This window comes from Lampetra planeri, chromosome 23, assembly GCF_965212315.1.
Source record: "Lampetra planeri chromosome 23, kcLamPlan1.2.h2, whole genome shotgun sequence".
NCBI lineage: Eukaryota > Metazoa > Chordata > Hyperoartia > Petromyzontiformes > Petromyzontidae > Lampetra > Lampetra planeri.
Window position 1 is genome coordinate 4,408,260 of NC_136129.1, and position 27,311 is coordinate 4,435,570.

The window sequence follows — 27,311 nt, forward strand, 5'->3', positions numbered from 1 at the left end:
GAACCATGAATATGAATCCCTGCAGTCACGAAAGCTTGATATCAAAATGATCATCTTCTTCGTGTCATGGTCAGCATCATTTCTCGCACCTCCGATTAGCACGTTCGGCTACGTACAGTGCGAAATAAGTTCCACATGGATACATCACTGATTTTGAGCTAAGTAAATAATCTCTGCCAAACTCGATAAAAACCCATGTCAAATGTACGACCTCCGACCGCCAAACTCGACTTCCTTCCATGTCAAGTGTGCGAGCATCGCTTTGTGAACGAAAGCACGCGTCTAAAAAACATTTCCCGGAAAAAGCAATTGGCTACGCCAATTTTTTATTTGCGTTAAAATTCAAAACCGTACAAAATCTGAGCAATCCGAACTGTGCACCCTCGCCGCATTTTATTATGTTATTACCGTTGCACATTAGCGAGCGTTCGTGACGCTCGTTTTTTCGTACAATATTGCACGTCTCGCAAATAAATGGCAATAATTTATTTTTTTAAATGTCTCGTAGACAACTCAGTCAAACTTTACGTTATTTGCTCCATTAAGTTACGGTAGCAGCAGACCTCTGGCCTGGCAGAGGATCGTCAGGTCAGTGGGTCAGGGAACTTGTCCCGAAAGACTAAACCACACTTCCATAATAATAACTTGCAACGCGCATGATTTCGCAAACCGACAAAGCTCTGAGCGCTACTCGGAGGTGTCTGGCCTTCAAAAGGCCTCTCCCACCCAACGCTCGCACGGTGCTTCATCCGCACTGCACAGTGGGCGGGTTCCCCCGCCTGTCAGTCAACCACAACAAAAATCAACACAGTTCAGTCCTGGGCCTTGGTAGAGCGGCTGAATCAAGGGGGCAATGCAACAAAAAAAAAAAGCAACGACTTATCTCGGTACATATCTACAAGAGCTCTTATCTCAGTAAGCATCTAAGGGAGATTTCGATTTAAAGCTTTCGTTACTGCAGGGATTCATCTTCTTGGTTCTTTCGGTAAAGTCACGTAGAAGGGAGATAATAAAATAATAAAAATAAAACATAATAAAATCATAATTATTATGTTTTATTTCTATTATTTTATTATCTCCCTTCTACGTGACTTTACCAAAGGAACCAAGAAGATCTACAGGAGATGTTCATCACTTTGGGTCGTGGCTTTTAGAGAAAGAACTTATGATAATTGTATTTAAAATTACATTTTGTACAACTGTTGGTCACTTGGCTGAGACATCAAATGCGTGACACCCGAGAACCTGGTTTCACCCGCAGTTGAGCTGCTAAAACCCATATTTGTAACCAAGCTCTCGGTGGTTCTGGCTGTGTCTCCGACATGGTCATTATGAAGCCCTTTTGAGAGAGCGCAAAGACACCAAACCACTGGGGCCTGAGCCCAGGATCTCATCGGTGCTGGTTCAGCAGCTCTGCCACTGCCATTGTGGACCGTCGGAAACTTCCCGCCACCTCTTGTTTACCGACACAATCTACAGCAGCAGGTTACTGCTGATTTGAACATCATTTGAACATAAAGACACTTTGAGAACACTGTCTGCAGGAGTCTGGGAGGGGGGGGGGGTTCAGATGGAGGGATGGAGGGAGGGGACTTCACGTGCACAGGGCCAATGCTTCGTTGCCGAAGAGCTCCACGAAATGCTGCACATACTCCTCACAGTGTTCACCTGCACACGGGGTGTGGGGGAGCACAGGGGTTTGTACACACACCAGCGCACACAGCTAAGAATGTACAACTAAAAAGACAAATATTCCGTTTAGCCGACAGACTGTTGGGGTAAATGCTGTTATTGAGCACTAATTAAAGCCAGCACTGCGCAGGCAGGAACAGCGAGCGTCCTTTTTTTCTCCAGTGCCGATGTTTACACACCACGCCAGGCACTAGTTTATGGTTGAATCGATCTAGGTGAGGCCCAGGACCGGTTCAGACATTTGTCACCGGTGTTGGTTGAGGACAGGAATCGCTGGGTTTGTAGCGCAGTGCGTTAACCGCTACAACACCGCTCCCAACACTCACAAACAAAGATCCCCCGTATAGGCCTTAACAGACTGTAGGGGCAAGTGCTGTTAGCGAGCACCTATGAAGGCCGGAACGGTACACGAGGGGGTGGGTGGCCAACACCACGCCCGACCGCCTTTGTCTCCCCAGCGGCGATGTTTACACACCGCACCAGGTACACAATTGAGGCTGAGTCGACCTAGGGGAGGCCCAAAACCGGTTCAGATAATCGTCATTGGTGTTGGCCGTGAGCGGGAATCGAACCCGTGTTGCCGGGTTCATAGCGCAGCGCGCTAACCGCTACACCACCGCTCCCCACAAACACATACATGCACACATACATACATAAAAACAAGCCCACATTCATACACGCACATTTACAGACACGCGCACACAGTGACACTTCTATATATACGGTACATACCACACTCATACTAAGTGACACTCCATACATAGATACACACATTTACAGACATACAAAATTAAGACACAGGATGTTGTGATGCAGACACACACAAGATATTAAAATCTGGAACACCCCGCCTGCCACCGGACATCCGAAAAGCACCGAACGTCTCTCAATTAAATGGTCTGTGCAAGCCATACCTATTCAGACTTGACTTTACATAACGTCAACATTCAAAAGTCAAAACTGCCTCTTTACTTGTCATTTACTTTTATACTGGCAGGAACCACTTGGTTCCACCAGCCCAGAGGGGATTATTGTGTCCGTCCATCGTGCATAAAAAAATGGGAGGGGTGGGGCTGGGTGGAGAGGGGAGGGTGGGGAGGGGCTGGGTGGGGAGGGGAGGGTGGGGAGGGGCTGGGTGGGGCTGGGTGGGGGGGTGGGAGGGGTGGGGCTGGGTGGGGAGGGGCTGCTCACCCCGTGGTGCCCTTATAAAACTCAACGTTTAACCAACTCACGCCGGCTTGTGCCCGCCCTCACAGTCGGCCATATTTGCGGAATACACCACGCCGCCGTTGACCCTGGCCATTGACCGAGCAACCCAACGTTCCTACCAGCTCCCTCCGCAGGAATGTGTTTTACTAAATACCCTTCTTGTGTGATTCGTAGCTCAGTCGCAATTAACTTTGTTCAGCCGGTGTTAGAGCTGGTGATGGTGGCGTGACGGGTTTCTCCCATGCCCCCCCACTCCCCCACCGTACCGCTCCCATTCCGCCGCGACACGCACCGATGCCTACTCATTTGAGGGCGATATCGGAACGCAAGATAAATTAAAGATCGATTGATCAATCGATCAATCGATCCATCGATCTCCCCCCCCCTCCCCCCTCTTGCATAGGGCACCGGGGCTGAAGCGAGGGTTGCCGCGCAGGGCGAGCGTTGCGCTGCTGGAAGAAGCGGAAGACGGTGAAGAAGAGCGCGCCGTCCTCCGTCGCGCGCGCCGCCTCCAGGAACTTGCGCGCCGACGCGCCGTCCTGGCTGCCCGCGGCGCGCACAAAGCGCACGGCGCCCAGCACCTGCTGCCTCGACAGCAGCACCTCCACGATCTCGTCGTTCGCAGTTCCCAGCCGCTAACCAACGGGGGGAGAGGGGGGGGTGGCGATGAAGGGTGGGGGGGCGAGGGTAGCGCAGAAAGCAAGGGGTCGGCAATGGAGGAGGAAAGGTCGTTAGCTTCATTATTCTTCTTGGTTCTTTCGGTAAAGAAGTCTGCCCAATCCACAGACTCAGCGAAGGCCCTCAAGACAACATTCGCTAAATTTTGAAAAAGAATAAATCCATTCTCATACACATACGCGTTGAATTTCGATTTAAAGCTTTCGTGACTGCAGGGATTCATCTTCTTGGTTCTTTCGGTAAAGTCACGTAGAAGGGAAATGATAAAATAATAAAAATAAAACGTGATAAAATAATTCTCACGACGTTTCGGCCACAACGCAAGCAGCCGTCCTCAGGTGAAGAACAGGTCTGTCGGAAAGACAGCGTCTGAATGAAACACTTCCAGGCTTGGAGCGTATTTTTAAGCTGGGTTGGAGGGGGAAAAGCGCCTTGACAAAAGAATTTGCTTATCAAGAGGAATTTAGAATATTTTATGGGAAATGCAGATATGCGATTAGTCAATACTTCATTATTGCTGTAGTTATCATTATCATTGTTGTAATGGTTGTCACTCTTATCTCAGTCCGCCGTTGTTATCATTTCACCACCGTCATCGTGAATGTAGTGAGTGAGTTATCCGACTTGTAGTGAGGATCATCCTACGTATTTGGAGTCTGCGGTGTCTCTCTCCCCGTAGTCACGCGGATTTTTCTCCGGACACTCCAGTTTTTTTCCCCTCCACATTTAGAATCAACATCACGCATTTAGAGTATTCGGCTCCATTAAATTTCCACGCGATAAGCCGCTTGGTTGACCTATCATTAGTGATAGCAAGGTCACTTCTGAGAGAAGAGCTATGTAGCTCAGTGGGCCTGACCTTGTCAAATAAAATAAAATAAATAATAGTTTAGATAGAACATTTACAAAACAAATGGAGAGACAACGGACCTTGCCCCGAGCTCAAAGACAGTATCTCAGCGGCGTTGGCTTAGTGTTACCAACAGGGCAATTATTAAAGCTCCACGCAAACAGTGAGCGAGGCACCCAGACCCCCCCCCCTCCACCCCCGTAAACTTTCCACTCGTTGTACGTACGTGTGTTATTCATGTGGATGTATGTACGAATGTTTAACGTCTTTCGCACCACATGTAGCCAAGCGTGCTAATCGTAGGTGTGGGAAATTGGAGGTGCGTCTGCATCGATACCTCCTGCCGCTGATCGGAGGTGCGGCATTGCCGCTCGTCTGAGCTCAGCTCGACGGACCGATAAAGCTTTGCCCCCTCTATGCTTTCTCAAACGCGACGCTGTGTTGGTAAACACGTGTCCTGTTACCCACTGGCGTTGGGCTGCCACGGAACTTGGCACACAACTGAGTTGGGGCTCGCGACCGGTGTCGCAAACCACCATCGTTGTAACTTCAGGCTCGAGGCCATAAATCTCCCGTGCAATCGTCGGAGTGAACATCTGTTGCACATTTTGAAAATAACTGAAATGTTTCAACGTTTAGCTTTTTTTTCCCAGAAAGCCTCGCCGAGTTGCGAAGTCATGTGTTCAGTAGAATCCGCCACGGCGATGTTTGGCCGAGTTAATTTGTAAAGTATGATGGTTTCGTTTGTTAGAGTTGTTTTGATATCTTCTGCAACGCTGTTGTTTTGCTACGGTTTCTGTTTGCGTCACTGCGGTAATTCACTTTATTGCTTTCAGAATTTTTGGGGACTCGGGTCCACTCGTACAAGTGAAACTTTATCCTGGTCTCTTCTTCTTGGTTCTTTCGGTAAAGTCACGTAGTAGGGAAATAATAAAATAATAAATATAAAACATAATAAAATAATTCTCCCGACGTTTCGGCCACAACGCAAGCAGCCGTCCTCAGGTGAATAACAGGTCTGTCGGAAAGACAGCGTCTGTGGCCGAAACGTCGTGAGAAATATTTTATTATTTTATTATTTCCCTTCTATGTGACTTTACTGAAAGAACCAAGAAGATGAATCCCTGCAGTCACGAAAGCTTTAAATCGAAATTTATCCTGGTCTCTAGAGTTATTTCGCCTGGTCAAACAAATACCATTGAAAATTGAACACCCAAGGTTCCACCCATAAATGTTGAATAATCCACTGCTGTCCCTGCCATCCCGTCGCCACACCGCAGCCAATGCCGACAACCACCCGGTATTCCCAGGCAGTCTCCCCATCCAAGTACTAACCAGGCCAGGCCCTGCTTAGCTTCCAGCAGAGGTGTGGACTCGAGTCATGTGACTTGGACTCGAGTCAGACTCGAGTCATGAATTTGATGACTTGCGACTCGACTTGGACTTGCATAACAATGACTTTGTCCCACCTATGAGATGTGGACTCGAGTCATGTGACTTGGACTCGAGTCAGACTCGAGTCATGAATTTGATGACTTGCGACTCGACTTGGACTTGCATAACAATGACTTTGTCCCACCTCTGGCTTCCAGGATATGATGCGAGTGCATTCTGGGTGATTTCGTTTTAAGTTGATGAGGAAGTCAACAGTAAAGCCTTTAAGAGGCTGCTGCATCACTTGAAGGGATCTCCGAGGTAGCGCTGTGATATCCGCTTCCACGAGCCATTCTATGATGCAAAGGGTCACCACTGCCCGGCAAGAGATCCGAATGGTTTCTTCGTTTTGTGACACAATAATATTAACGTCGTCATGTTTCGTGTTATACAAAGCGGCGGCATCGTTCGTGGTGCAAATTGCAGCTCTCACAAATCGCCGAGCAACCACAGACAAGCTTGGACGGCAGTCGCCAGGACATGAGGAGCCAGCACTACCAACAACTGCCCAAGCTCTGGCGCTCTGTAACTTAAGCTGTCTTTCCGACAGACCTGTTCTTCACCTGAGGACGGCTGCTTTGCGTTGTGGCCGAAACGTCGTGAGAATTATTGTATTATGTTTTATTTTTATTATTTTATTACTTCCCTTCTACATGACTTTACCGAAAGAACCAAGAAGATGAATCCCTGCAGTCACGAAAGCTTTAAATCGAAACTTAAGCTGTGCTCAGCCAATTAATCGGTATTTATTACACGATGCCAGTAGCAGAATAAGGACATGAAGTTGATTTCTAAAAGAGTTCTGCTCTGAAGGTGAATGAGAAACCGGCCATTCCCTTAGGTTTTTTCGGTAAAGCCACGTAGGTAAAAAATAATAATAAAATAAAATAATAAATGAAAATAACTAAATTAAATCACGACATTTCGGAGGCAACACGAGTCTCAACACGAAACGTCGCGATTTAATTTAGTTATTTTCATTTATTATCATTTTATTTTATTATCATTCTTTTTTACCTACGTGACTATACCGAAAAAACCTAAGAGCATGAATCCTTGCAGTCACGAAAGCTTCAAATCTAGAATGTTCTGCCATCCCCTGACCACCTCGCATTCAACGAGGCTTGGCAAGGGTGGTGTCACACCCGTCACACTCATGAGAGGTACCAACGATATGCTGATGAAGATAACGAGCGGTGGCACAATGGTTAGCGATGTGGGGAGGGCGGCGCTATGCCTCTCTAAATACAATTTACGCTGAACCACCGCTTGCACATTTCCTGAGATTCAGCGGTGAACGGGGCACGCACCATGCAACTTGCAGACATCTTGCAACGGGAAATGGATAAGAGGTACAACGCAAAAAAACGAAACGGTGACTCCTCTTTGTGTCAGCGACTCGATACCTTGAGCATGTCCAAGGCGAGCTGATGAGCAGGTGGATAGATGCTCTCCAAGGAGAGCATTAGGCAGGCCTGCAAGTACAAAAACAAAGAGCCCCCCCCCCCCCCCCCCCGTATAGCCATTAGCGGACTGTCGAGACAAGTGCTGTTTGCGAGCAGCACCTATGAAGGCCGGCACGGTACACGAGGGGGTGGGTGGTCAGCACCACGCCCAGCTGCCAGACACACGTACATATATACACACACGAACATGGAAACGCACGCACAACACAATGACAAATATACCTTTAATTCTAGATTTGAAGCTTTCGTGACTGCAAGGATTCATGCTATTAGGTTTTTTCGGTAAAGTCACGTAGGTAAAAAATAACAAAAGTAAAATAATAATAAATGAAAATAAAAAGGGGCACAGCAAAACAACGACAGTTATTTTGCTGTGCCCCTTTTTACACCCGGTGAAGGAAGCTTGTGTTGCCTCCGAAACGTCGTGATTTTATTGATTTATTTTCATTTTTTATTATTTTACTTTTGCTATTTTTTACCTACGTGACTTCACCGACAAATATTCCCCCATAGAGTCTGCAAAGGCTGTTGGGGAGAGTGCTCTTCGCGAGCACCTGGTGCACGAGGGGGTGGTTTGGCCAGGACTACGCCTGGGTGCCTTTGTCTCCCCCAGCACTCGTGTTTTACACCGCACCAGGTTCTCATTTGAGGCCGAGTCAGCCCAGGACCGGTGCAGATATTCGCCGCCGATTGTGGCCACGGCCGATATTCGAACCCGCGCTGCCGAGTCCGTGGCGCATTGCGCTAACCTCTGCGCCGCCACCGCTCCACGTACACACAGGACACATTCATCTAATAAAATAATAAAAATAAAACATAATAAAATAATGTGAGAATTATTTTATGTTTTATTTGTATTATTTTATTACTTCCCTTCTACGCGACTTTACCGAAAGAACCAAGAAGATGAATCCCTGCAGTCACGAAAGGACACATCTACTCGCACGAACGCAATAAAGCTAAAGGTCCCCCCCCCCCCCCCCCCACTCATAGCCATACACAGGCTGTCTGGGAAAATTGGCTTTAGGTTGCTTGGCTGCACTGTCGTTGCATCGGCTGCTGTGCACGCCTGGCTGCCATCGTCTCCCCAGTGCCGACGATGTTCGTCGTGGCACATCCGACAGCGACGACACGTGGGACCGCCGCGGTTGGTTAGTGGTGGCGAGCGACTACAATACCTCCCCGCCCCCCAACGAGTTACTCACCAGCGGCTTTGAGTCGCTGAGCACGTGGTACTGCAGCAGCTGGTGCAGCTGGTAGAAGCGGTTGTTCTGCACCAGCGTGTTGATCACGAGCTCGTACAGGTAGTGCTGGCAACAACAACAACAATGACCACATGGGTATCGGTATGAGGCTCCCCCAGCTGACCATTTCCGATCTGACTGTGTCCGTCCAGTGCTCGTCAAGCAGTATGGCTTCCGGTTGCCGAATTAATACATTGTTATAAAGTCGCACTCATCACGAACAAAGTGTTTAACGCAAATAAACTAGCTGATCTCGTCAAGAGCATGAACTACAACGCCATCGAACAAAGACGGTCACCGTATCGCGCGCTTTCAGATGCGCTTCTACGGCCGTCTGGAACGTTCTTCTTTCCGATATTAGGAAGCCACTGGAGGGATGTATTTTTTTTTATCTGGATTGAAAACTAACTTCTTTATAACTGCTTTATGTATTTCGTTTGTTGTCATTCCCCCGTGCACCTTCGATTTAGCGCGCTTGGCTACGTACGGTGCGAAAGAAGTTCAACATGCATACAGGAGAATGCCCTCCTGGGAGTAGGCGATCCCGGGGTTAATTTCGACTTGGCTTGTCAGCTGTCCAGTCTGATGTACGCACGGCACCGCTGCGACCCGGGGGTTGGATGGCGTAGTGGTCCAGGTGGTTTTTTTCTCCGATTTACATTTACTTAGCTTGCTGCGATGTTTTGTTTGCAATTTTTCATGATTTTTGGTGACCCAGGTAAATACCTGCAAGTGAGACGCATTCTGCTACCTCGAGTCCAAAGCTGGTTTCAACAAACTAAACTTGACCCGAGTGCTCGACTCACAATCAATATTTAAAAAACTTTTTTAAAAACACGCTTTAATGAAATGTACGAGTAATGGAAGAACTCCACGACTCCAGGAAGTGGCCCCGAAGCTTGCCACAACGTAAGGGAGCGTTGGTGAATTACAGCCAACGTCAGTTTACCGTGGACAATCCGACCCAAGCCGAAACATAACATATATATAAAAAAAAAAAATTTTAAGTAAAAAAATTATGATAGAATATAGTATTGTCATCAGTATGACATAAGTATACGAAGTTTGCAGTCGATACCACATTGGGAAGTGGGTTAAAATTGAGTAACAAATTGAGGATACAACAACAACAGACAGAGTGAGTTAATAGAAAGCGTGTAAAAAGATAGTTAAAAAATCCATTAAACATTTTTTATGATAGAATATAGTATTGTCATCAGTATGACATAAGTATACCAAGTTTGCAGTCGATACCACATTGGGAAGTGGGTTAAAATTGAGTTACAAGATTTGAGGATACAACAACAACAGACAGAGCGAGTTAAATGAAAGCGTGTAATAAAAAGGGTACCAGTTGAAAGCCCAGTTGTGGGCCAACTCAGCCCATCATCGCCATCATTATCTTTACCATCTTTGCAGGGTTCATAAAAATTACTAAAGGATCTCAGCAAATAAATGCTACTAACACGTCAACAACTATTGTTTGGGCTTAAAAGGAAGAAATATAAGTCGGCGTTACGTGGAATGGCCCTCTTTCTTCACGGCACTTTGTCCCTTGATTGTATAGCCACCCACGCAGAGGCTGGGCCAATGAGCCAATCGGCGTAAAAAAAAAACGCCGTTAAATTCAGTTCCTGAAGAAGCTCCCAGCAGCACGTGGAGCGAAACGTCGGACATCGTGCCAAACAACGCGCGCTGCCCCCGGCCCTGTACAACACGTGGCAAGCAGCTGGGAGCTGCGGTTGGAAACGCAGAGCCCCGTGCCGCCCCCTTGTGAGTGCCGGGCCTCACAGCGGCCTCCCACGTGACAGGGGAGAGAGCACACGTGCAAGCGGCTCGTCCGCCCCTTGTTCATCCCACAGCTCTGAACCAGTTCTGGCAATTCCACATTCCTAGGGTGCGGACAAGTCTATCCATAGGACACGTCAAAATTAACTCGCCACAAAGCAGTACTCACTTTAGCGACCAACCCCCCCCCCCCCCAAAAGGGAAGATGATAAGCGGAGACGATACCCGACAGATTTTATTATTTCCATTCTACGTGACTTTAACCGAAAGAACCAAGAAGATGAATCCCTGCAGTCACGAAAGCTTTAAATCGAAATATCCTCCACCTGCATGAAAAGCTCAACACTCACCTACGCACTCACCTGTACTCCTCACCTGCAATCTCACTGGCACGTCCACATACACTGGGGGGGGGGGGGGGTGTGAGGCAGGGCTGAGACTCACCTGCACGGTTATCTGCGCTTGGTTGAGTGAGCGGATGTACTCCATGAGCACCGCGACGATGAACTTGTACGAGATTTCCTGCCACACGAAGAAAAGAAAAACACGGCCGTTATGAACCCCCCCCCACTGGTGTATACAAGAGGTGCAAGGGCTACAACCTGAAACTTCAGTTGCACTCGGGCTCAGCGTCTCTGGCATGGACATTAACACATTCCTCCTGCGGAGGGAGCTGGTAGGAACGTTGGGTTGCTCGGTCAATGGCCAGGGTCAACGGCGGCGTGGTGTATTCCGCAAATATGGCCGACTGTGAGGGCGGGCACAAGCCGGCGTGAGTAGGTTAAACGTTGAGTTTTATAAGGGCACCACGGGTGACCAGCCCCTCCCCACCCAGCCCCACCCCTCCCACCCTCCCCACCCAGCTCCTCCCCACCCAGCCCCTCCCCACCCACCCAGCCCCTCCCCACCCAGCCCCTCCCCACCCAGCCCCTCCCCACCCAGCCCCTCCCCACCCTCCCCTTCCCACCCTCCCCTTCCCACCCAGCCCCTCCCCACCCAGCCCCTGCCCACCCTCCCCACCCAGCCCCTCCCCACCTAGCCCCTCCCCTCATATTTTTGGATGCACGACGGACGGACACAATAATCCCCTGTGGGCTGGTGGAACCACGTGGTTCCTCCCAGTATGAGCCCCTAAACAGGGCACGGTGAGTCACTCAGAATCAGGGATTTAACCGAGGCCCCCTGTCGCTGGCACAGCCATTATGAAACCTGAATTTGACAAGAGGGAGATGCCCAGACCCAGATCTCAGCCATGCTGGCAAAGTATAATTGCCATCTACAAACCCCCTGATAATTGAAACTCCAGGCTCAGTATATGATCCAACAATCTCATTCGTATTGGTGCAATGCCTCCAACACACAACCATAATGAACCTATTTCGATTTAAAGCTTTCGTGACTGCAGGGATTCATCTTCTTGGTTCTTTCGGTAAAGTCACGTAGAAGGGAAGTAATAAAATAATAAAAATAAAACATAATAAAATAATTCCCACGACGTTTCGGCCACAACGCAAGCATAATGCACGGGCAAAACATAACTTTAAACCCCTTGCCAAACCTCCTACGCATTTCACAAGTAGTACTAATCGCATATCTGCATTTCCCATAAATATGCTAAAATTCCTCTTGATATACAAATGCTTTCGTCAAGGCGCTCGTCCTCCTCCCTCCCAGCTTAAATAGACGCTCCAAGCCTGGGGTGTGTCATTCAGACTGTCGTCTCGACAGACCTGTTCTTCACCTGAGGACGGCTGCTTGCGTTGTGGCCGAAACGTCGTGAGAATTATTTTATTATGTTTTATTTTGACTTTACCGAAAGAACCAAGAAGAAGACATAATGAACCTCTTCAGAGGACAAAATTCAGCTTCAGAAGTCAAACCCAACATCTCATCAGTGGTGCCTCAATACCTGACATGTACATTATGCAACCCCTAATCTCTATATATATAAAAGGCAAAGTTGTGAATATGTGTGTCTGTTCAAAATGTTTAGCGTACTTCCCGACATGCAACAAACTGAAAATTTGCCATGTGGGTACTTTCCAGACTGTACACCATGCAACAATTATAAAAATACACTTTTGTTTTTCTTTTTTTGGGGGGGGGGGGGAGCTCAATAATGTATATATTTTTTGCACGGCAAGTGAGCTGTGACGTCACATCTGTCACGTGACCCGCGCACGTGGAAGCGTAACGCATTGTAGTGTAGTGGTTAGCGCGCCGCGCTACGAACCCGGCGACCCGAGTTCGATTCCCGCTCACGGCCACACCACCGGTGACGATTATTTCAACAGCTCCTGGGCCTCCCCAAGGTCGACTCAGCCTCAAACGAGTAACTGGTGTGGTGTGTGAACATCGCCACTGGGGAGACAAAGGCGGCCGGGTGTGGTGGATCCAAGTCACGGGCAAAGCCGGATAGTACAGCTAATACAGTTATATATGAAGCCTCAAGGTCATGAGCCATTTCGGCCTCAGTGTCTCCGATAGAGCCAATACAAATGTGGATTCACGCAGCATTTATGTACGGCCACATCTCCAGACACTGTGCAAGAAACGGTCCGCATGTTATTTGTTGGGAGAGACAGGTCAAGGCAGAGTAAAAAAAGAAAATATCTTGGAAGTCCAGATATGAACAGAGGTGGGGAGTCAACAGCATGGATGGCTGGGGGAAGGAAGTTCCAGACCACGTGACCACCATGGGAGAGTTCGAACCCAATCGGACAAACGCTTAAACCCTTGAGATGACACACAGCCCTGGTGGCTGGCCGTCTCCGACACGGCAGTCGTGAACCCCTTGTAAGTGAGATACGCAGCCTGGCGTCTCTCAGACACGCAGCCTCGTTGCTGGCGCTGCGCCGTACCCGCTTCTCGGTGAAGGCTGACAGCACGTGCGTGTACATGGTGGACTGGTCGATCACCGACTGCTTCTGCTGGTGCCGGCTCAGTTGAGAGGAGCCTTTGTACTGGCCAGACTCCAAAGCCTGCGCACAACACAAACATCAGAGGATGCCATTCGCCACCAAGCAGCAGTGACGTCACCACCACGGTGCTTGCGCCAGGCTAGGTGCACTTTGAGGCTATCACGTGGAGTGTGTGGAAGACTCGCTGCTGGCAGGTGTTCATGGGTTAACAGAAAGGCGACTGCCAATTGTGTCTCTGTGCTCCGCACTGTGCTAACTTAGCACCCTCTATTGGGCAAAGTAGAAGCTGTGCGGATGCCGTGGCTTTGAGTGAGTGTGGGGAGTGGTGATGTATGGGCTGGCATGCTGCGCTACGAACCCGGTCACACAAATTCGATTCCCATTCACGGCCACCACACCCACCCTTTTCTGTGCCATGGTATATTTTGTAAGTGCTAGCTCACACCACTTTCCCCAAACAGTCTAGATTTGTCTGTTAAGGCTATATGGGGGATATTTGTATTTATGTGGTGTTATTGGTGATGATGATGATAGATATGATTGTGGTTATGGTGACCCGGGTGGTGATGGTGGTTTGAGTGCATTCTTAGGTGCTCGCGAACAGACATTGCCCCAAAAGTCTTTGAAGACTATTCCGGGGATCTTTTTCTTTGATGGTGGTGATGATGGTGGTACTGGTGGCAGAGGTCGCAATCGGGTACCCGATATCCGTACCCTACCCGATACCCGGTCGGGTACGGGTACCCGTTTGCGACCCTGGTGCGGCCGGGTACGGGTAGGCTGTGAGTCACTGGTGAGTAACCGTTTGTCACTCATTTCCCAACGTCTTGTCTCTTCTCACAATTCAATTTCCTAGAATCAACCCACCCGCGCCTGCAACATGGCTTCATCCCAGAGGTCGCAATCGGGTACCCGATACCCATACCCTACCCGATACCCAGCTACCCGTACCCGGCCGGGTATCGGGTACGGGTACCCGTACCCTACCCGGCCGGGTACGGGTACCCATTTGCGACCCTGGTGCGGCCGGGTACGGGTACGGGTAAGGAATCAAAACCCGTTTGCGACCCCTGACTGGTGGTGATGATGGTGGTGGTACTGCTGGTGATGATGGTGGTGGTACTGGTGGTGATGATGGTGGTGGTACTGGTGGTGATGATGGTGGTGGTACTGGTGGTGACGATGGTGGTGGTACTGGTGGTGATGATGGTGGTGGTACTGGTGGTGATGATGGTGGTGGTACTGGTGGTGATGATGGTGGTGGTACTGGTGGTGATGATGGTGGTGGTACTGGTGGTGATGATGGTGGTGGTATTGGTGGTGACGATTGTGGTGGTACTGGTGGTGACGATGGTGGTGGTACTGGTGGTGACGATGGTGGTGGTACTGGTGGTGACGATGGTGGTGGTACTGGTGGTGATGATGGTGGTGGTACTGGTGGTGATGATGGTGGTGACGATGGTGGTGGTACTGGTGGTGATGATGATGGTGGTACTGGTGGTGATGATGGTGGTGGTACTGGTGGTGATGATGGTGGTGGTACTGGTGGTGACGATGGTGGTGACGATGGTGGTGGTACTGGTGGTGACGATGGTGGTGGTACTGGTGGTGGTACTGGTGGTGATGGTGGTGGTGGTACTGGTGGTGATGGTGGTGGTACTGGTGGTGGTGATGGTACTGGTGGTGGTGATGTGTTGCTGCGGTGGAATGCCTGCTGGTAGGCGAGCTCTGTGCTGAGCCATTCGTGGTAAACCTGGTTGAGTTTGTCAAACACGGCGGCCACCGTGGGCAGACTCTCCTGCCGCGCCGCGTACAGCACTGCACACGCAGTTCACGCACACACAGCACAGACACACACACACAGCACAGACACGCACACACACACACAGCACAGACACGCACACACACACACAGTACAGACACACACACAGTAGACACACACACAGCACAGACACGCACACACGCAGTTCACGCACACACACACACAGCACACACACACACACACAGTACAGACACGCACACACAGCACAGACACACACACACAGCAGACACGCACACACAGCACAGACACACACAGCACACACACACACACAGTACAGACACGCACACACAGCACAGACACACACACACAGCACAGACACGCACACACAGTACAGACACGCACACACACAGTACAGACACGCACACGCAGTTCATGCACACAGCACAGACACGCACACACAGCACAGACACGCACACACAGTACAGACACACACACACGGTGACAAAGATCACCCGGAAAGCCTCAACAGGCTTGGGGCAAGTGTTGTTAGCGAGTAACACCTATGAAGGCCGGCATGACACACGAGGGGGTGGGGTGGCCAGCACCATGCCCGACCACCTTTGTCTTCCCAGTGGCGATGATGTTTTACACACCGCACCAGGTACTAATTTTAAGTCGACCTAGGGGAGGCCCAGGACCGGTTCAGATAATCGTCACTGGTGTTAGCTGTGAGCGGGAATCGAACTTGGGTCACTGGGTTCGTAGTGCAGTGTGCTAACTGCGATACTACCCCTCCCCACGATGCGCACACAGTATATACAAACACATAAGCGGTACACACACACCCATGTCTCTCATACCATGTTTATCCATGCCCCCATTTCCTGTGCATCTCTGTGTATCCCCATATCCCTCGTGTGTCCTCATATCCCCTGTGTCTTCTGTATCCCCATGTCTCCCATTTCCCTGTCTACCCATATCCATATGCCTCCCCCGTATCACCATCTCGCCGTGTCCCTGTGTCTCCGTGTTCCATCTTGCGCTGTTGCCACATGCCCCCTGGGTCTCCCAGTACCCGTGTTTCTCCTATATCCTCCCCATGTCCCCATTTCTCCTTATATCCCCATCCCTCACATCCCTTGCAATCCTATGTCCCCTACATGCGTGTTCTGCACATGTCCCCCACACGTCCTGCGCATGTCCCCGTACCCCCCCTCTTCCCCTCCCCCCCATGTCCCCTGCTTGTCCCCCGCTTTCCCCAACTTGTCCCCCGCGCGTACCCCGCGTGTACCCCGCGTGTACCCATCCCCCGCATGTCCCCCACATTTCCCTCCGGGTGTTCCCCCCCCTGCCCCCCGGTGTCTCACCACGTGTCCCCCCCCGGCGTGTCCCCCGCGTATTCCCCATGTGCCCCCCGCAAGCCCCCATCCCCCGCCGTGGTGCCCCCCCCGTGTGTCCCCCCCGTGTGTCCCCCACGTGTCCCCATCCCCCGCCGTGGTGCCCCCCCCGTGTGTCCCCGCGTGTCCCCCACGTGTCCCCATCCCCCGCCGTGGTCCCCCCCCCGTGTGTCCCCCCCGTGTGTCCCCTACGTGTCCCCATCCCCCGCCGTGGTGCCCCCCCCGTGTGTCCCCCCCGTGTCCCCCGCGTGTCCCCATCCCCCGCGTTGTCCTCCCACATGTCTCCCACATGTCCCCCACGTGTCCCCAACCCCCGCCGTGGTGCCCCCCACATGTCCCCCGCGTGTCTCCAACCCCCCCCGTGTGTCCCCCGCGTGTCCCCCCCGTGCCCCCCGCGTGTCCCCCCCGTGTCCCCCGGGTGTCCCCATCCCCCGCGTTGTCCCCACCACGTGTCCCCTCCGCGTGTCCCCCGGGTGCGTGCGTACACTGGCGGCACACGGTGAGCATGACGGAGCGGCACTCGCGTCGCTGCAGCAGGAACTCCATGAGACGCGAGCGGTCGGAGAACGCGTCGAGCACGGGCTCCAGGCACAGCTGCAGTGTGCACAGACAGCCTGCGCAACGCACACACCATGTACACAATTCATACAACACACACCATGTACACAATTCATACAACACACACCATGTACACAATTCATACAAGACACACGCACACAGGCAGCCTGCGCAACGCACACACCATGTACACAATTCATACAACGCACATGTACAAAATTCATACAACACACGCACACAGCCTGCGCAATCGACGCAACAGATACAGATAAGCGCAACGGACTAATTTCGGGCTGAGTGGACCCAGGGGAGGCCCGGTGAGGCCACTCACCGAGTTTGGCGTCAATGATGATGTTGGGCTGGAACACAATCCAGCTGGAAGAGTCTGGGCAGAAGGTCAAAGGTTAACCCGGGGAGACGCACACCATGGACGGTGGCGGCGGTGCTGATAGCGGCCGTGGTGGTGGTGATAATGATGGTCGCGGCTGTGGTGGTGGTGGTGATAATGATGGTCGCGGCTGTGGTATGTGGTGGTGATGGTAAGAGGTCACGGTGGTGATGGTGATGATAGAGGTCATGGTGGAGATGGTAGTGGTTGTGGTGATCTGGTGATGTCAGCAGTGGTGATGTCAGTGACATTAGTGATGTGGTGGTTTTAGCGCTGGTGGTGTGGCCGTGTTGGCGATGTTGATTTGGCAGTGTTGGCGGTGGTGATGTGGTGGTGTTAGTGGTGCCGATGCGGCGGTGTTGGCGGTGATGTGGTGGAGTTAGCTCTGGTGATGTAGTGGTGATACGGCTGTGTTAGCGGTGCTGATGTGGCTGTGTTAGCGGTGCTGATGCGGCGGTGATGTAGTGGCGATGCGCCGGTGTTGGTCGTGGTGATGCGGCGGTGTTGGCGGTGCTGACGTGAGAGCCAATGCTGCCCCTGCGGTGCCGCGTCAAGGATACACAGCTCAAACGGGATCGGTGCGGGCGCCAGTGCAGCCGTGGGACCTGGGAGTCGGAAACAAAAAAAAAACATCAAACAACGTCCTCCCCCGATCCACCGAGCTGCAGCTCGTGTACGCGAGTCCGAGCGAGCCAGAGCGACGAGCGTGTTGGGCCACGTATGAGCAAATGCGTGAGCGGGCGAGCGGGCGAGCGAATGATCATGCTAGTTCATGGGCGGGAGCATCAGCAACGGGTGCGAGTGAACACGCGTGTCACGTGGAGAGTCTCAGTGAGCGAGCGAGTGAGCATGCGAGTCGGTGTGCGGCCACTAGCGTGTACAATAACACATGCGAGTGCACGTGACCGTGTGTGCAAGCGAGTTGCTGCTGTGCAATCAGTTCATTGTGCAGGTGTACAAGAGCGTGGAATGCAAGTGCGCGTGTGCACGCGTACGCGCGTATGCCGGGCATGGTGTTGGCCACCCACCCCCTCATGTGTCGTGCTCACTTACAGCACTTGGCCCCAACAGCATGCACTTGCGTACGTACGTGCATGTGCGAGTGTGTACATGTGAATGCATGCGTGTGTGTGTGTAGACCGATGCCACGTGTGTGTGTGTGCATGCGTATTCATGCATTTGCGTGAGTGTACGTTTATATGTATGCATGTTGAACTTCTTTCGCACCATACGTAGCCAACAATGTGAATCGCAGGTGTGCGTGTGTGTGTGTGCGTGTGCAGACCGGCGCGACTCTGCAGGGCATAGGGGTGGATGGATGCTGGTGGCAGCACCGGGTAGTGAATGTTGACGTGGCCGTCAAACTCCTTTCCCATCCGGATGTCGAAAACCAGGGACGTCTGAAACCAACAAATAAAGAATTCACGGTACCTGCATCTGTGCAAGCCTGGGTCGCCGAGGTAGTCAACATCTTGCGACCGCGGCGAGGCCGGGAGGGAGGTGATCGTGATTTATAGGCAGAGAGCGGTGGGAATGTGGAACCGGCTCTTCATGCAACACGTGGCAATGGTAGAAGCCGATTCACTGGGACTCGTCAAGACATCCCTCGATGAGATCCTAGAATCGATCTCCTACCAACAACGGAAAGAGCCGGATGGACCGAACGCCCCCCCTCCTTTCTGATGTCTCTATGGCAAGTTACAGGTTGATAGATTGAAAGGACAGATGTATAAATAAACTCTTTTAGACGGATGGATTTGAATAAAGAGTGTGATGGGTTCATCTATAACCTGACAGATAGATGACTAGACAGCTGGATAGCTACACCAACAGATGGACAGACAAAGAAATAGAAATACTGATTGAAGGATAACCGAATAGTTTGCTATACAGCGAGAACGACTGATACGTGAGGATGACCGAAAGCTGCGTAAGGCAGATGGACAGATAAATCGAAGCGTCCAAATTGCGCATCCACCTTGGAGCTCTGGTGATGGATTATGCAAAGGTTGTCCAACACGACAGACACTGATGATGTATGGAGAAGTCATGTAGAAGGGAAATAATATTACCGAAAGAACCAAGAAGATGAATCCCTGCAGTCACGAAAGTTTTAAATTGAAAGATGTACGGAGAATGAACAGACAACAGACTTATACATCGCGAGGCACAGACTGCGGGCCGAAGATCTGGTAGTCGACTATGCAGACGTTGTCCACCACAACGGACAGAGACCCATCATGCATGTGGAGAGGTAGATGATGGGCCCGAAAGATCAACGAATAGACAGAAGACAGATGTGTGCGTCGTTAGGCACAGACGGTGGGCCGAAACAATCCGGCCCTTTCCCCCGCGCGTCCACCTTGGAGGTCTGGTGGTGGACGATGAAGAGGTTGTCCACCACGTTGACCGCGAAGCGCCCCGTCGTGTTCAGCTTCAGCACGTGCTGCTTGCGGCACGGCCCGTCCCTGGGCGCCAGCGGGAGAACGAGAGCGAGGCAGCGTAAGAGGAGAGTGGCGGCGTCAGCGGCGTTACGATTTAAGGGTTTGGCCCACGCGCGTCGCGGTGGCAAGTCGGAAACCCGGGTGGAGGCCCCTCGGCGCGCTCACTTGGGCAGGTGGTAGAGTAGCACCTCGGCGCCGGGCTGCGCCGTCGTGCGCACCGTGTGTCGCAGCACGGCCACAAACAGCTGCCCGTATCTGCCGAGAGAGGAGAGAGCTAGGTCACCACGGGCGCTGTGCGAGGCGTGTAAATCGTGTACGCTACCCAGAGGTCGCAACCGGGTACCCGATACCCGTACCCTACCCGATACCCGGCTACCCGTACCCTGGTGCGGCCGGGTACGGGTAGACCGTGAGTCACTGGTGAGTAACCGTTTGTCACTCATTTCGGGTAGGGTACGGGTAGGGAACAGGTACCCATACCCGGCCGGGTACGGGTACAGGTAAGGAATCAAAACCCGTTTGCGACCTCTGACGCTACCTAACATTGAAAACTCATTTGTTGAGAACGGCTTTTTTATGTTTAGTTTCTTGTACTTCCCTGCACCTCCGATTCGCACGGTCAGCTAAGTACAGCGTGACACAAGCTCAACATACGTACGTACATATACGCAAGACGTCTGTGCAGCAGGACCGAGGGTGTACAACACACGAGCGGCTGCGTGTGGGCAACGCGTGTGCCAGCGGTTGCACGGTGTGCGAGGGGCGACGCACATGGAGGCCATGGAGATGTCTCTCTCTTGCAGGCACAGCTTGGCGGGCTTGGGCACCAGCGGCACCTCCACCTCGAACTTGCTCAGCTTCGTCATGGAGCCCGGCTGCCTCGCCGCCCACGGACCGGGGGAACGAACACAGCGCAGTAAATGAGCAGCGGTTAAGGTCACAAGTGCCGCGCACGTAGACCGGCGATGCACCATCGCTTGTGTCAGTGCTGGGCAAACTGTGGCCCGCGAGGCAGCATGCAACCTGTGGAGCCCCCCCGTGGTGGTGGCCTGGTCTAAGTGTGTGTCTAGGGCAGGGATCGGCAACCAAAATTACGAGAGACGTTTTTTTCGAATTCGGTAAAAATCGATATTTCAAGAGGCAGAATGCATGCGAATATGAGACGGTCCCTAATGAATAACGGCACGAAACGGTCCTTAATGAGCCGCACGCGGCTCCGGAGCCGCGGGTTCCCAACTCCTGCCCACGGTGAACTGGACTTCCACGGTGAACTGGACTTCCACGGTGATCTGGACTTCCACGGTGAACTGGACTTCCACGGTCAGGGGTGGGCAAAACAAAATAACATGAAAAGCCATTTTCTCGAATTTCAAGGGCTGTACTGCAGTCCTCACAGGGCCGCATGCCGACTCCGGAGCCGCGGGTTGCCAACCGCTGGTCTCGGGTGATGCGTGAAGGTGCATGCTGAGTGCACAAGCACGGTGTGAAGTTTGCGGCCCACCACCAACTGATGTGCTATGAAGAAGGGCCACTGCCCAGAATGTTGGCGACGAATGTGTTGACTTTGTTTGTTATTGGTGCTCGTGCACCACCGCCAACGCAGCGGCATCACCAAATAATTTGTTTTATCATAGAATTTGGACCTTGGGATGGGATGGTGTACGTTACTTGGATCCCAGGGTGAAAATTCGCGGGTGATAACAATGTTGCTCTCCCCACATGCTGGCATGTCGCCCCGTGTCGCCCCGCATCACCCCCTTGTCTTCCTTGAGTTTCCACCATGTCTCCACAGTTTCTCGCTATGTCTCCCCCGTGTCTTCCTGCGTCTCCCCTGTGCCCCTGACTCGCCTCCCTGTGTCTCCTTCTCGTCTCCACCGTCTCTACCAAAGTCTTCTCTGTAGCCCCGTATCTCGCGGTTCCACCGCGTCTCCCCCGCGTCTCCCCCGCGTCTCCCCCGCGTCTCCCCCGCGTCTCCCCCGCGTCTCCCCCGCGTCTCCCCCGCGTCTCCCCCGCGTCTCCCCCGCGTCTCCCCCGCGTCTGCCCCGCGTCTCCCCCGCGTCTCCCCCGCGTCTCCCCCGCGTCTGCCCCGCGTCTGCCCCGCGTCTGCCCCGCGTCTCCCCCGCGTCTCCCCCGCGTTTCCCCCGCGTCTCCCCCGCGTCTGCCCCGCGTCTCCCCCGCGTCTCCCCCGCGTCTCCCCCGCGTCTCCCCCGCGTCTCCCCCGCGTCTCCCCCGCGTCTCCCCAGCGTCTCCCCCGCGTCTCCCCCGCGTCTCCCCCGCGTCTGCCCCGCGTCTGCCCCGCGTCTCCCCCGCGTCTGCCCCGCGTCTCCCCCGCGTCTCCCCCGCGTCTCCCCCGCGTCTCCCCCGCGTCTCCCCCGCGTCTGCCCCGCGTCTGCCCCGCGTCTCCCCCGCGTCTCCCCTGCGTCTCCCCCGCGTCTCCCCACAGTCTCCCTGCACCTCCCCCGTGTCTCCCCCGCGTCTTCCCCGCGTCTCCCCCGTGTCTCCCCTGTGTCTGCCCCGCATCTGTCGTGTGTGTCTGCCCCGCGTCTCCCCACAGTCTCCCTGCACCTCCCCCGTGTCTCCCCCGTGTCTCCCACGCGTCTCCCCCGCGTCTCCCCCGCGTCTCCCCCGCGTCTCCCCCGCGTCTCCCCCGCGTCTCCCCCGCGTCTCCCCCGCGTCTCCCCCGCGTCTCCCCCGCGTCTCCCCCGTGTCTCCCCCGCGTCTCCCCCGCGTCTCCCCCGTGTCTCCCCCGTGTCTCCCCCGTGTCTCCCCCGCGTCTGCACCTTGAAGTGGTAGGGTTGGATGACGTTGCCCAGCACGGTGGTGGAGGCCAGCACCACGCTGCTGTCCGGGCAATACACGAACCAGTTCACGTTGAGGCTCTGGCTCTTGAGCAGCTTGAGCGAGCGTTTCTCTGGGAGGACCTGAGTGCGAGTCGACCCATGGGGCAAAACAAGACGGTCAGAGATTTCACTCGGCAATCGGCTCGTCCATCTGTTCACATGTCCATCGGTCAGATCAAGGATTCGTTAGCCCCATCAGCTTGTAAATTTGCCAACGCACCAGCTTACGATTCTGGCTACAGGTTCAGGCATCGGCTCACCTGTTCGTAAATCCAGCCATTCACGAATCCACCCATTCATTAGTCCATCCATACTTCGACCAGCCCATCATTAACGCATTAGTTGCTTCATCCACTCGCCAATCCTTCCAAGAATCAATCTTGATTTGAAGCTTTCGTGACTGCAGGAATTCATACTCTTTGGTTCTTTTGGTAAAGTCACGTAGGTGGAAAAAATCATAGATCACGACGTTTCGATCGCCACAAAAGCAATCGTCTTCAGGTGGGAGACAGACGATTGCTTGTGTGGCGATCAGAACGTCGTGATCTAGTATTTTTTCTACCTTCCAAGAATCCTTTCAATGATGCATTAATCCACAAATGCATCAGTCCATTCACTCATCTATCCACCAATCAGTGTATTTACTTATAAACAAAATCCACCCATTCTTCTATCAGACCATCCACACGCGGTCCAGTCCACGCCCGTCAACCCGCCGCTTACCATCGCCACCAGCGCCGAGCTCGTTGTGGGCGCGGACCCCCCCCCGATGGTACTGGCTGGCTGGCTGGCTCGCTCACCTGGTAAAACTCGAGGCTAAAGTCGGTGACAAAGACGATCTCGTAGGCGCTGGTCCAGCAAAACCCTGTCACCTTGGCGTTCCTCGTCTGCGACAAACAGGGCGGACGCGGCCGTGAGTACCGGGTTGGTGGAACGATGCCGAGCAGTAGCTCGGCAATTTCCGCCTCTTTTGCAACAAGAATCGATGTCAACATCGAAAAGGTCGGCGCCCGCCGCTGACGCGCCTCGGTCGCGGGGGCGGCACGCATCTCCGTCGATATATCCATCAAATTAAAAACCCTGTGCTCAAATAAATCCATGCATCTTCTTGGTTCTTTCGGTAAAGTCACGTAGAATGGAAATAATAAAATAATACAAATAAAACATAATAAAATAATTCTCACGACGTTTCGGCCACAACGCAAGCAGCCGTCCTCAGGTGAAGAACAGGACTGTCGAGACGACAGAGTCTGAATTGTTTTATTTCTATTATTTCCATTCTACATGACTTTACCGAAAGAACCAAGAAGATGAATCCCTGCAGTCACGAAAGCTTTAAATCGAAATCCATGCATCTCATGGAACAAAGTATGTATGAATCGCGGGCAGTCGGATAACGAAACTTGTCAAAGTAGACTAAAATTTTATTAAAACTACACTGCATGAAAGAGACATTTAAGAATAAGCTCCTGCATTAAACCACAACCCCAGAATCAGAACGGTGACAATTCTTTGAGCTACGAAGTTGACGGCGGGGGTACGGTGGGGGGCCACGGTGCTGATGCCCAAAGCAAGCGTCTCTCCTGTACCACCCCTCCTCACCTTGCATTCCTGCGAATACTCGGAACTACTCAGGTCCGGGATGAAGTTAATGAACTCCTGTTGGGACAGAGACATTAAGAGAGCACACAAGGATACATGGTGGATTACATGCAATGACACATAAGCACACAAACAAGGACGTATAAACAGATACACACACACACCGATACAAAGATCCCTCATTTTTAGCCCGAACAGATTGTTGGGGCATGTGCTATTAGCGTGTGGCACCTATGAAGGCCGGCATGACACACGAGGGGGTGGGTGGCCAGCACCACGCCCGCCCGCCCGCCCGCCCGCCCGCCCGCCCGCCCGCCCGCCTATGGCTCCCGAGTGGCGGTGTTTACCGTACCAGGTACTCATTTGAGGCTGAGTCGACCTAGGGGAGGCCCGGGACCGGTTCAAATATTTGCTGTTATTGGTCGTGAGCGGAAATCAAACTTGGGTCGTTGGGTTCATAGTGCAGCGCGCTAACCACTGCGCCACCGCTCACCACGATAACAGCGTCCATCCGCCACTAAGTGGCGGTGACGTCACCGAGGCACTTGTGCCACTCACGTTACCTTCTGCAGCGCTGATGTTTACACAACGCAGCAGTTACTCACTACAGGCTGAGTCGACCTAGAGGAGGGCTCGAGACCAATTAAGATATTCGTCACCGACGGTGGCCACGAGCGGTTAATCGAACTCGGGTTCCCGTGTTCGTAGCGCAGCGCGCTAACCCGCTACACTACCGCTCCCCACGCACACAGATACAAAGACAAAGAACCCCCGTATAGCCTTAACAGACTGTAGGGGCAAGTGCTGTTAGCGAGCACCTATGAAGGCCGGAACGGTACACGAGGGGGTGGGTGGCCAGCACCACGCCCGACCGCCTTTGTCTCCCCAGTGGCACAATGTTTACACACCGCACCAGGTACTCATTTGAGGCTGAGTCGACCTAGGGGAGGCCCGGGACCGGTTCAAATAATTGTCACTGATGTTGGCAGTGAGCGGGAATCGAACCCGTGTCGCCGGGTTCATAGCGCAGCGCGCTAACCGCTACACTATCGCTCCCCGCGCACAGATACACACATACATGCACACACACGAAAATGTACACACACAAAACTGTACACACACTCGCGCATATGGACACACATTCAAAGATGCCCCCCCCCCCGCACCATATCACGAAGCTCAGCAACAGTAGCTCAGTGCTCTGACATGGCCATTATGAGCCCCGGAGGCAGGCGGCCTTCTCGAGGTTGACAGTCTTATGAAACACAAGTAAAGGTCCTCACCACAGATTTGGGCGTCCTCTGCACTGCCAGAATTTTGTTCCCAACAGAAAACTTGATGGACTTAATCTCCCCTTTGTCCTCAAGTCTGGAGACCACACGAATACACGCACACGTGCGCAAAGGCAGAGAGCACAATGAAGCAAACAAAGGCTCATTCCTAGCAGCGTGCTTCAGCCGCACCGAACCTCACAATGGCTCCTCCCACCCTCAACCAGTATATATACAAGGACTGTTTTCTTGGAATTTCTCTCACTTGATACAGCAATCGTGCTGTGACGGTTCCACCTGAAGACGGAAGCTTGTGTTGCCTCCGAAACGTCGTGATTTTTATTTTATTTTTATTTTACTTTTATTAATTTAAATTTTTTACCTACGTGACTTTACCGAAAAAAACCTAAGAATATGAATCCTTGCAGTCACGAAAGCTTCAAATCTAGAAGCATTATAGACCCTGTTTGGTGAGCATCTATTAAGGCCGGGAATGGCACCACAGCCCACATGCCACACCAGGCAAACCTCATCAATTTAAGGCACCACCAGAAATTTAACCCAGGTTTCTGAGCTCCGTAGCACGATACACGACCCAATGCACTGCTTGTTCCCAGATACACACACATGGTCATTGTCCGTGGGACAGATCGGAAACTGGTATGACCTAAAATAGAAAAACTTTATTCGAACCCATTAAAATATCCTACCAGTTTTATATTTGGTAACCCTACTCATTTCAAATGTTCTTCGGTTTTTTCGGTAAAGTCACGTAGGTAAAACAATCAATAAAATAAAAGAAAACTAAGTTAAATCACGACGTTTTCGGAGGCAACACAAGCTTCCTTCATCAGGTGTAAGCTTCAAATCTAGAATCATTTCAAATGGTTCACACACAATCCGGCACCTCCGATTAGCATGGCTGGCTACGTACGGTGCGAAATAAGTTCAACATACACACATACATTGTTCACGTATACAAATTAGAACAGCTAAAGTTATGCCACCTCCAGTGGCACCGACAAGTGAGAGATCTGGCTTGGGCCCATGGTCAATCTGTACAGGGCAAGGTGAGTCAACACGCAAAAGATGACACGCAGTGGAGACACGAGGCAGGCGAGGTCTGGTGTGGTTGGGACAGCGTTACCGATGGCCGTAGTCCAGTGTCAAGAGAGAGGTTAGTGGCGGTGCACACAATCGTGGAGTGGTTGCGTGCGGAGCTGTGGAGGCATGGAGAGGTGCCGTGCACGGCAGCTAACCCTTGCGGCGTGGTGTGATACGTGCCAGGGTGATTGACATGGAAAGGTATAGTGTGGTGCACGCGAATTCAATATCGTACACCGCATTGCAGCGCGGATAGTGCAGTACAACGCAATGCGTTCATACAACACGGACTTGCGCCATTGAGTGACGGAGCGGTGCAGTGTTCTGCAGTGCGGTTTTGACTCGATGGGCGCAATGCTACGCGTTGTACGGTTTGACGCAGCACGGTGCTGTGTGGTGGCACGCTGTGGCGCGGTATGGCTCATCACCGGAAGTTGATGGTAATTTTCTCATCGAGGCCTCGCACCACCACACCAATAGCTCCGCTGGCACGCACGGCGAACACCTGGCATGGCACACATCACCCACACATCACATGGTACACATCACCCACACATCACTGCACACGTCACCCCACACACATCACCCACACATCACCCACACATCACATGGCACACATCACCCAGCACTGCACACGTCACCCCACACACGTCACCTCGCACT

General features: G+C 52.4%; 1 protein-coding gene and 1 long non-coding RNA gene across 2 annotated transcripts; both read right to left on the bottom strand.

Annotated features, from left to right (window-relative positions):
* Positions 1-292: 292 nt before the first annotated feature.
* RMC1 (regulator of MON1-CCZ1) lies at positions 293-22,741 on the bottom strand. The gene is made up of 15 exons (XM_078604823.1): positions 22,612-22,741; positions 20,603-20,706; positions 19,997-20,086; positions 19,750-19,855; positions 18,673-18,787; positions 17,948-17,992; positions 17,331-17,384; positions 16,927-17,055; positions 14,994-15,100; positions 13,223-13,342; positions 10,806-10,883; positions 8,535-8,639; positions 7,270-7,338; positions 3,310-3,536; positions 293-1,668 (listed from the first exon to the last, which is right to left on the bottom strand). The coding sequence occupies exons 2-15, from the start codon at positions 20,695-20,697 to the stop codon at positions 1,665-1,667; spliced, it is 1,344 nt and encodes a 447-aa protein (XP_078460949.1). The 5' UTR covers positions 20,698-20,706; positions 22,612-22,741; the 3' UTR covers positions 293-1,664.
* Positions 22,742-23,525: 784 nt separating this feature from the next.
* LOC144726270 (uncharacterized) lies at positions 23,526-27,291 on the bottom strand. The gene is made up of 3 exons (XR_013587256.1): positions 27,077-27,291; positions 24,274-24,330; positions 23,526-23,558 (listed from the first exon to the last, which is right to left on the bottom strand). It is a non-coding gene; the product is annotated as an uncharacterized LOC144726270 (long non-coding RNA).
* Between the last annotated feature and the right edge of the window lie 20 nt (positions 27,292-27,311).

Bases quoted from the DNA above. Each gene is read 5' to 3' on its own strand.
- RMC1 (XM_078604823.1), bottom strand. From the start codon at position 20,697: ATGACGAAGCTGAGCAAGTTCGAGGTGGAGGTGCCGCTGGTGCCCAAG. The intron at 17,993-18,672 runs GTCTGCACACGC...TCCGACTCCCAG, and splicing joins TGCCCTGCAGAGTCGCGCCG to GTCCCACGGCTGCACTGGCG. The intron at 17,385-17,947 runs GTATCCTTGACG...CCTTCTGCCCAG, and splicing joins ACCGATCCCGTTTGAGCTGT to ACTCTTCCAGCTGGATTGTG.